Raw genomic sequence first — 9,681 nt, 5'->3', positions numbered from 1 at the left:
TTGTGGGGTCGTCATCACATCGTTAATCTAAACATTATGTGATGCCTGACTGTGTACAGAAACTCTTCTGCAGAGATGATTTTAAAGGTAAATTCATCTGTGAGCAATGGGCAGCTCCTAATGCATTTCCTTAGAGACCAATTCTTGAGAAGAGTGTAAGTTTCCTGTCAAATTCTTTAACGGAAACCTAGGCATCAGCCTGGTATCACTCCTGTATTTTTATCCATAGAGTTCTATCAGGATGAAACTCCCCAAAGTCCATATTTGAAGCAGGAACACATAGACCAAGCTGCTGAAGTTTCTGTTGAGGTGAGGTGAAGGTGGAGTAGTTCTGCAAGTGTTTCCTTTCCTCCCATCTTCCGAGTCCCCGGAGGCCTTTCCTGGGCTCTGGGACTGCACCCGATACTGAGCGCCCCAGCTCGCACAGGCCACACAGGTAAAAGGTCCTCTATGCAAAACACAGGCTCGTCAGCCAGGCAAGGAGGTCAGCAGGGCAGCCTACTGCAAACTCCAATGGATGGTCCATGTATCTGTGCTGAAAATGAGGAGTCTAGGAATCAGACAAGAAAACACTTTTGTCAAGAAATTTTATTGCATAATTATTGTATACAATAAACATAGGAAAGGATTTTTTTAATGAAAATTTCACATCATTTTCAAAAGTTTTAAATTGTTTGAGAAAAAGTTATTACAAAGCTATCTAAGGCAAAAAGAATACCTATCCTTCTGAACCAATGGTAATCCACTGTATTCTGTATTTAAAGCAAGACATTTTCAATTCCGTTAACCCGGAGAGGCTTTTAAATTACTATGTTATTTGCATTAGGAATGTGAATGCATCTAAGAAGTGCAAAGTTAAAACACATAGAAATGTTCTCTGATACGATATATACTGCTGCTTTCTTCAGAGCTGTTCGGCATGATTGTCTGGGCATACTCTGTACACACGGCAGAAGTCTGCGTCTCCTAACGGCACAGCCAGGGCCGGGGCAGAGAGGGAAAGTCCCCGCGTTTCCTCTGCTAAATGGCATAACTCCCACAGATCACATACACCTCGCCATATTGACTCAGTTCATTGCACTCCATATCCTGCAAAAATAAATCCAGTGCTCGACAGCTGACATTATTGCTCACTGACATTTTAGTAATATATTTCCTTAACATAAGACAGAAATATACTGAAATTTGATACCACTTAAACTCAAAAGCAATCTGGAATCAAACCACATGCATACACCCCACTTTTTTTTTTTTCTCTCGATGGATGCTACATTTTTCTTAAAGTTGATGCTGGGAAATGTGGTAGAATAAAAACTGGCTTCCCAAGAAACAAAGACTAAGGATTAGAAACAGAGTTTTCTGAGGGAAATGTTAAGCCCTACAATAAAAATGAAGGAACAGTAAGAACCCAGAGTCCCCGGGGAGAGGAAAGAAGCCCCTCGTTTATCTTTCCTCGTCTAGCCCAACACTGTGGCTCGTGTCCAAGGGACCCCGGGGCAGGCCACCGCACCTAACTCGGGGGATGTGAGAAGTGCTGCGTGGACCCCCCAAAGGACAGACTCACACTGTGGCAGGAGATGTCTGGGGAGACCCACTTCTTTGGCCGACTCCACATGGGCTCGTTGGGTCACTGGATAATGTTGGGGCTCCCTCTGTGAGGTTGGGAACAGCTTCTAAGACTGTCTGGATGCTGAGGCTTCAATGATCTTAAATTTTATATCTCATGTCGACAGGGGAGTGAAACCTGCAAATTCCCCCAGCGACCCTGGCCCGAGGGGAAACACCTGGCAGTGAGGGGAGCCGAGCGTAACTTATCCGGGATTGCGAAGCTGAGGCCTCGAGGACCAGGAGCCACACCAGGACGTCAGGGCCTCCCCAGGATGCCGGTGGAGACATAGAAGAATGCAGACGTGACCACACTGACATCTCGATTTGTCACAACTTTTCATTTTAATTTCTCATTTTTTCTCTAAAACTGTCAGGTGTCCCTCTCTCTTATTTTTGTCGTGGTGCATATAAGAAAAGATGTCAATTTTCATGTTTTCAAAGATTTACAAAAATAATATTTTTCCAAAAACTACATTTCAGGATTAGTGTTCAAGGCTACAGGGACAAAATAGATCAGCCATAAAAACTGTACCTGCGCACCCGGTGGCGGCGACACCAACTTGTATCGGCACGGCTCACCTCCGTGCACAATGACATCCATCCCACCAGCCTACATGTTCTACAGCAGCTGAGTGGGGCTCCTCCGAGTAAAAGCAGCCACACTGCTACAAAGAAAACATTTCTGGCTCTTAGCCCAACTGCTTCCATACCAATCAGCTAAGTCAGCCTCCTCTCTATGCTTCTTTCCATTTCAAATGCCTGGGTTTCAGCCTCGTGGGCTATTAGAACCAGATCAGTTTAATTTCGCCACACTGATCTTCACTGTGTGGCAAGATAGTAATGTTGCCCTGAGAGTGTCAATTATTTTACAAATGTTGTATGTCTCGGTTTATACATGAAGAGGAGGCACACGACAGATCAGTGTCAAGGGTGAGACTCAACTCCTGGCTATTCCTATGTTAACTCCCGCCCTCGCTCCAGAGTTCACCTGAACCTGTGCACAGAGTCCCTCCCTTTGGGTGCTGTTGGCTACGCGCAGGACCCCGTCAGCTCTTCCGCAGAATGCTGGCTACTTGGGCCCCAGGACGTGCTCTTTGGTCTCCTCTGCTCTCTCGTTTCTGCTGCCTGGCAAGTGCTTGTTCCCGACACTGCAGGTTGCACAGTGGAGTTCACCAGCATGCCCTTCCAGACCCAGCTGGTATTAGGTGTGCAGGACGGACTTCTACAGGGCCAGGGCAGGTGTTCTCCTTTGTGAACTCTGGGCAAAACGGGGCTCCGTGTTTTACAGTTGTCGTACATTCCAAAGTTTTCAATGGAAAATAAAATAAAGGCCTCACCGTGAGGTAATGTTTACTTCTCTGCCACAACGCTCCTTGCGCCCCCTCAGATCTGGCAACAATTTAACATAAGGAAAGACTTTAGACCTTCACACCCTTTTAGTGAGAATAAACGACCTCAGCTCAAACAGTCCACAAAGCTAAGAAGTCTCGGGAGACATCACTCCATCCTTATCTGTGCAATGCCGGGCCATGTGTCTCACAGGTCTCTCCCTGCTCCTGCACTCGGCTCCGTCCCTGCAGCGCCCGCCCGGAGCTCTCCACTTTCACGTTCCAAGACCAAGCACTGGTGCCTCTGACGTCGGGGGAGACAAATCTCAGAAGGAGCTATGTGGTGAGGAAAATTATGCCCAATGGTACTGAAGTGGCTTGTGAAGACGTTTCCCAAAGCTGTCTCGGCTCGCTAAAGTTATAAACAGTTCCGGATCTAGTCAATAGCAAAATACATTGGTGGCTAGGGCCTCTGTTTAAGCAAAAGAAGAAATATATCAATAGCACAAAACTGCCCCTGTATTTTTTTTTTTTTGAAAAAAATATATCTAAGATAGACAATTCTGAATTCTGTTAATAAGCTGTGCATTAAGTACACTTGTCTCCCTCGCGGCCCCGGACTCTACAGCTCCGCCTTGTCCGCCTGGGCGGGGCTGCCGGCCCCAGGACCCCCGGCGGCGGCGCTCTCTGCAGGTGCGAAAGACAAGGAGGCCGAGTTGATGCAGTATCTTTTGCCGGTTGGACGGGGCCCGTCATCAAAAATGTGCCCAAGGTGAGCACCGCACTGAAAGAGAAGAGCAACATGTAAGGGAAGAGCGTGGACAAAGCAGGCTTTGAGAGGAACTCGCATTAAGCAGTTTAAATGGATGACCAGCCTGTAGAGAAACGATGGAAACCATCGCGGATGATTTCTAATCCGCCTGTCAATAGCTGCAAAGATGGTTTCTGGCAGGCTCTGCACCACATGCTGAGAAGAAAAAACACTAGAATTGTGCATATCAGAAATCATTTAGGAGCCACTGTATTTTTTGATCTGTGAAGTCTCTCAGCCAGCTGAAAAATGACTGCAGTAATTTTATGAATTGAGTTGACCCTTGATCTCCTCTTGTAAGAAACATGGCAGAATAAAATCTCTCCCCCCGCCCCCCCCCCCCCCCGGCATTACTTTTGGCTTTGGATGGGTGGGTTTCAGATATGCAGAAGTCCACTGTAAAAGATACTGTTTAACTGGCCGTGACGGAGGTGATGTTTGCCTTCATGGGCAGTAAAACTTAACATCAGAGCAGCACGGGATGTTCTCAGAACCCAGCAAAGCAATGACGAGGCTCAATGCCTTTGTCCCGGGCGCCAGGACTGCAAGTGTGGCGAATGCAAACGTCGCCAACCCGCACAATCTCGTTTCCTGGCTTCCCATAGATGGAGTGCCACGCTGGCTTCTTTGCTCGCACGAACTGCATTATTATGTGAAGAAGGAATGAGCTGTTTAGCTCAAATCCATGCTACTGACCCTCCAAAAGGCTGGGGAAGGAGAAGAGGCACAGAATCCAGACAGAGATGGGAGGGAAGGTTGATTTTGATGGTGTTTAAGGGAAACTCAGCCCAGAGAAAATGTCTCAAAAAAAGGCTGGCTCACTGAGTGAAGCTTTGCACTGCCGGCCCTGACGCTGAGTCTGACTCCAGGAGACCACGGTATAGGCCACACTCAGACCTTTGTCAGCAGGGACGGGGGTGAAGGCTATGGAGACCTTAGTGCACCGCATTCAAACAGGCTGTGAAAACACATCATTCATCACGTAACAAAGAAACCAAAGCCTGGGGCCAATGACTTCCATTCATTCACTTGATAAATCTATATGGAGCGCCTGCTGAAGTAAACTAGTTGCCCGATGAAGAAATCTCAGATACAGGACGATCCTTGGCCTCATGGAGCTTACATTCCAGCGGGAGAGACAGACAATCCGGGCCCAAAGAAACGGTCAAGTGTGGCCGTGGAAATAAAGGCGGAGGAGAAAAAACAGTGATATAAAGTGTCAGGTTTGAGGGCTGCCATTTTAGGTGTGGTGGTCAGGAGTGGCTTTCCTGGGGCGACTTTGGTATAAGAACACGAAGTCAAGGAGTGGGTATGTAGGGGAGGGCATTTCCAACATATGGAAGAGTCAAGACTTAGGGAAGAACTTGGGAGAAAAGGCATATAGATGATTTATTCACTCTTCTCACGGCTTGTTTGTTGTGTAAAACACTTGTAAATTGCAGAAAAAGAGAGTAGGAATTGACAAGGGAATAAGGCTAAGATACCAAATGGAGATGGTGCTCATTACACTAGAAAGAACTAGAATCTCCGTTTTCCCATCAAAAGTGCTAAGTTCAATTCTTGAGGGTTCTCTGGTTATTAATAAACAGCACAAAGACCAAGTTGGTCTCTGTGGCACTTCCATGTGAAAGTGCATTCTTATTTTACTGCCAGCACACTGCGTCAGCTTGTTAAAGAACTAAAAATGAACCCTGAACTGATTTGATCTATTGCCTGGAAAATATGAAACAGGCCTACAAAACAAATCTTGCATTATTTGACCACATTCTATGCAGGTTTAGGTAATATCAAGGCTGACAGCTCAGATTGCTTTTCCTTTCTATAAACAATTGAGGCCAAATTTTCAGGCATCAGCAGCTAAGATGCTCCGGTAAAAAATCCATGTGCTTCCCCAGTGGACACAGGAAAACACCTATTTCTGCTGCCAGAACAGTCAGCGTGCAGGCAGCAGGAGCCAGTGCCCTCGGTGGCCGTGGGAGCACAATTACGGATCTCACATGCCGCGCGGCGCTTTGATCACTTGGCATCTGAGAGGTGGACTTTTCACATAAAAGCCTCAGATAGGTTTTTATTTTTTTAATGAGTGAATACAGCTATCTGGGCAAAATAAACGATATTGCCTTTATGAATCATCTCCTGGACATATTTAGAAAACAGTTCTATTTACCTTCCTCCAGAAATGAAGCACCATCAGGACTGGCTTGAAGCCTTTGGGAGTATTTGTAGGGTCCTCATTTCCCAAATCATTTGTCAAAATTCCAGATTAGGGTAATTTAATCTGCTGAACTGAGCTGGTTACTGGTCTGCAGTTTCATTTGCTAAATCTGGAACTAGGCTTTTGGTTAAACAGAAAGGAAAACACAGATTCTAGATGTCCCTAGATGTCCCAGGCAAAAGACACAGGGAGGGGGGCTAGGAAGAGCAATTACATCATCTGCAAACGCCTATAATGGGTTGGGGAGGGGTAAGAAATCCTCGGCAAAGGTGTGAAAATGGACCGATGGCATCCCTGTGCTTGCCACCAGGTATTCTGCAAGAGTCACACCGAGCTCCGATCACTGAGAAAGGAGCAACATGTCCAAGCGCAGCAAGGTGTCCATTTGTATCTGTGCCACCACACGCCCGTCCACCCCCACTGCCTGCAAAGCAGAGAGGCCATTTGTAAGAGGGAAGCCTAAGCAGACAGTGCCCTGGCTGTGTCCCCCCAGGCACATGCAGTCTCACATAAAAGACGGCTGCCGGGTTTCTTTTAAAAGTGCGCAAGCCCTGAAGGCTCCTCCCCGAGAGCGCACATGGAGACCATTCTTTCCAGCTCCTACCCCTGGCCGAAGCCGGGATGATGAATGGAAGTTGTCAGTGATGCGTTGTTTCTTTAGCCGCCTGCAAGGTCTGCCTCCCTGGCCCCAGCCAACTGGCAATGTGTTGGGATCTCTCTGCACACCTGGTTGTAACTGAAATAAACTAGTTGCCCGATGAAGAAATCTCAGAAACCTGCTGTTAATGATTTATTTCAGAGTAGAATCTTTGGTGTGCTTTTTGAAGGTTGTTTTAAAATGATTATGGATTTCTGTATTTTATAAGTAAAATACAAACCATCACTCTTCTAGCTCCCATTCTGAAGAAACAGGAGGTAATTGTTCAAGAGGAAACTTTTAAAAATTCCCACAGGAATCCTTTATCACCTAAGCCTCCCACTCAGAAAAGCTGGCAACTAGGGAACCTGGAGAGAACCCAGGGAAAGGACTTCCCTCCCCCCCCCCAAGAAAAGTGATTGAGCATCAATTTTAACAGAACTCCTTAAAGTCTGACTGCAGTTCCCACTCGTGTGCAATAAGAAACACGAGCAGTGCGCGCCACGTCGCTGCATACTTCCGCACTGATGTATTTCCAACTGTCCTGGAGGGTTTTCTCCCAGCTATTCCTAGGATGTTTGGGGCCTTATTATTGTCATCTTCTCTTACGTGTTTGATCTACAAGATGAAGTAGTTTCAAAGCGGTGCTTTTACACTTGGGCACATGGGGCAGGATGGGAAGGAGAAAAGAGTTGTAAGAAGAAAGGCAATTTACTATGCCAGTAGTATCCTGCTTGCCCCACCGTTATTGAAGACACTTGTGTGTAAGTAGGGCTCTTTTCCTCTGTGCTTACGAGAGTAATCTTTTGCCAAGGAAATGACGGTAAAGTCACCAGTTTGGCATTATGATTGTACTGAAAGATCAAGAAAAAGAGAGATGGGCTGTGCGTCTGCAAGCCCATGGTAACACATGGGCATCTTTAATCATCAGCAATATATGGATTGTCATCTGCAAAAGATTAATAAGCTTTGGGGTTTTACCAAAAACTGCTAAACTTTTGAAAAATACTTTGCATTGGTGGATATTTACCTTTCCGTTGATTTGGAGTTAGGAGAAATTAATAATGATCTGAAACAAACTTGGGGGGGTTTCTACCATAGATTCAAGCAGTAAAAGCAACAGTCACAAACTCCACCTTGGGTAAACTCAGGGTCCTGATGGTTTCCTTAAAGATCATTACAAACAGTTCTGTGATTCACTGGTCTCCCACTTGTTTCAGATGTAGAATTTTAATCTAAAGAAGGAAGCCTTTCCAGGAGGGCCTCACTTCTCTGAACTACAGCAGAAACCCTGCAAATCTTACCTCTGCACTAAATTTAAACTCCTGGCAAAAACTGATTAACAGGCTGGGGTTGGAGGATTAGGGAGAAGCGGTCAGACAATTACTCCTAGTGGTCAGTGCACTGGAATAGAAGCAATGTGCTTTATCATTAACTGGAAACTGTAAATTAAGTAAAATTAAGGAAAAATTTTTATAACTGAAAATTGTTAGGAAATTCCTATAGCCAGCAATAAGATGCATATGCCCACCCAAAGTGAGCAAATTTAAGACAAAGATCCTCTTTGGAAGAGCTAAGTGGAATAAAACTCCTCAATTCAGTAGGTAGAATAGTCAAAGAAAACAAGTGTGGTTGCCACAGAAATCAGAACATAAGTAACAGTGTCTCCTATTCCCTCAACAGGAACCCTGGTGATGTTTTCCAGGCTGTCAACCTAAGATCCAGCAGTGAGCCAGGCTTTGCACACAGCAATCCTTATAGGAGGGCCTGACTGCAATGTTCCTATGAAAAATGAGGATAGTGCTGAATTGAACGTAACTTTCTCAATAAAACTGTACTAAAATATTGTTACCTAAGAAGTCACTAGACACATGGGAAAACATACAATGTAGTATAAAGAGGTGGTAGGTTACAGCTCCCAACATGTTTGCAATTTCTACCCAAGTATGAGGCCTAATTCACTGCATGGTGTGATCCATATCACAGTTTAAAAAAAAAAATCCTAAGTATTACAGGAAGAATTAGGGACCAGCCCTGGCTGGATGGCTCAGTTAGTTGGAGAGTCGTCCCGTACACTAAAAGGTTGTAAGTTTGATCCCTAGTTGGGGTAGGTACAGGAGGCAACCAATTGGTGTTTCTCTCTCACATCAATGTTTCTCTCTCTCTCTCTCCCTCTCCCTCTCCCTCTCCCTCTCCTTTCCTCTCTCTAAAGCATGTCCTCAATGAAGATTAAAAAAAAAAAAAAAGAATCAGGAACCAACAGAACAAAAAAACAACAACAACAAAAAAAATCGCCATATTGCCAGGCAGGCATGTTGAGTTTACCAGTTTCATCATGGAAGTTCAGGTCATTTGTATAAGTTGGCGGTAATGTTTAGATACTGCACCTTTACTACAAGGAAAGAAGTAGTTCTCATAATAGGTCCAACTGAGACTGTCTACTACGAGATGCTCCAAGCCTCTAACAGAGTCTCTAACATCGATGCAATTCAGTCCAGAGAAAGAACAAGACATGTGAATTCAAAAATGTAACAAGATATTTAGAAAGAGGAGTTTCCCACGCCCTGTCATATCAAAATGGAAGCAAAACAAAACAAAAGAATGGGAGAGGTTGGGAGTAGAAGCTGAGACTACATAAACTGAAAGAACTGAAGGCAAAAGAAGATAAACTGATAATGAAAACTCATGTTGAGCATGAGAAACTGGGAAGTAAAATACAAGTGGTTACTCTGGTATGGAAACCATTAAAGCAGTTTTGGTGTGTGTGTTTTTCAAGTCAAGATAAAAAGGACGAATGAAAAAAATGGAAAAAAGAAAACTAAAGGGAAATGTAAAAAAGGAAAATAAACTTGTGTGTGAAACACAAATTAAAAGACAAAGAACTGGATGTGAAAGGCACCGGCACCCTTTAATTCAGGAAGCTCACACTCCACCTGGGTGACAGGTGGCCCCTCCTCTGTTCACATGGGGAAGGATCCAGAAAACATTTTGGGGGTTGGAACCCGATTATTTTCTACACGGAACTTACTTTGCAAACCATGTGTTTTTACACATGCCTTAGAGCAGTGGTTCTCAACCTTCC

The 9,681-nt window shown here is 44.9% G+C and overlaps 1 protein-coding gene across 3 annotated transcripts in view; it reads right to left on the bottom strand.

The window, feature by feature from the left end:
• Window positions 1–570: 570 nt before the first annotated feature.
• Window positions 571–9,681, bottom strand: part of MSRB3 (methionine sulfoxide reductase B3) — a 184,773-nt gene continuing 175,662 nt past the window's right edge. For all 3 annotated transcript variants that reach the window (XM_059683513.1, XM_059683511.1, XM_059683512.1), the window contains one exon: window positions 571–3,720. In XM_059683513.1, the coding sequence (XP_059539496.1) occupies window positions 3,559–3,720 (162 nt within the window). In that variant the 3' untranslated portion in view covers window positions 571–3,558. The remainder of the gene's footprint in view (window positions 3,721–9,681) is intronic.

Source organism: Myotis daubentonii, chromosome 2 (assembly GCF_963259705.1).
Source record: "Myotis daubentonii chromosome 2, mMyoDau2.1, whole genome shotgun sequence".
NCBI classification, from domain to species: domain Eukaryota; kingdom Metazoa; phylum Chordata; class Mammalia; order Chiroptera; family Vespertilionidae; genus Myotis; species Myotis daubentonii.
The sequence above is the reverse complement of the archived record's forward strand: the minus strand, read 5'-3'. Positions and strand labels throughout refer to the sequence as shown.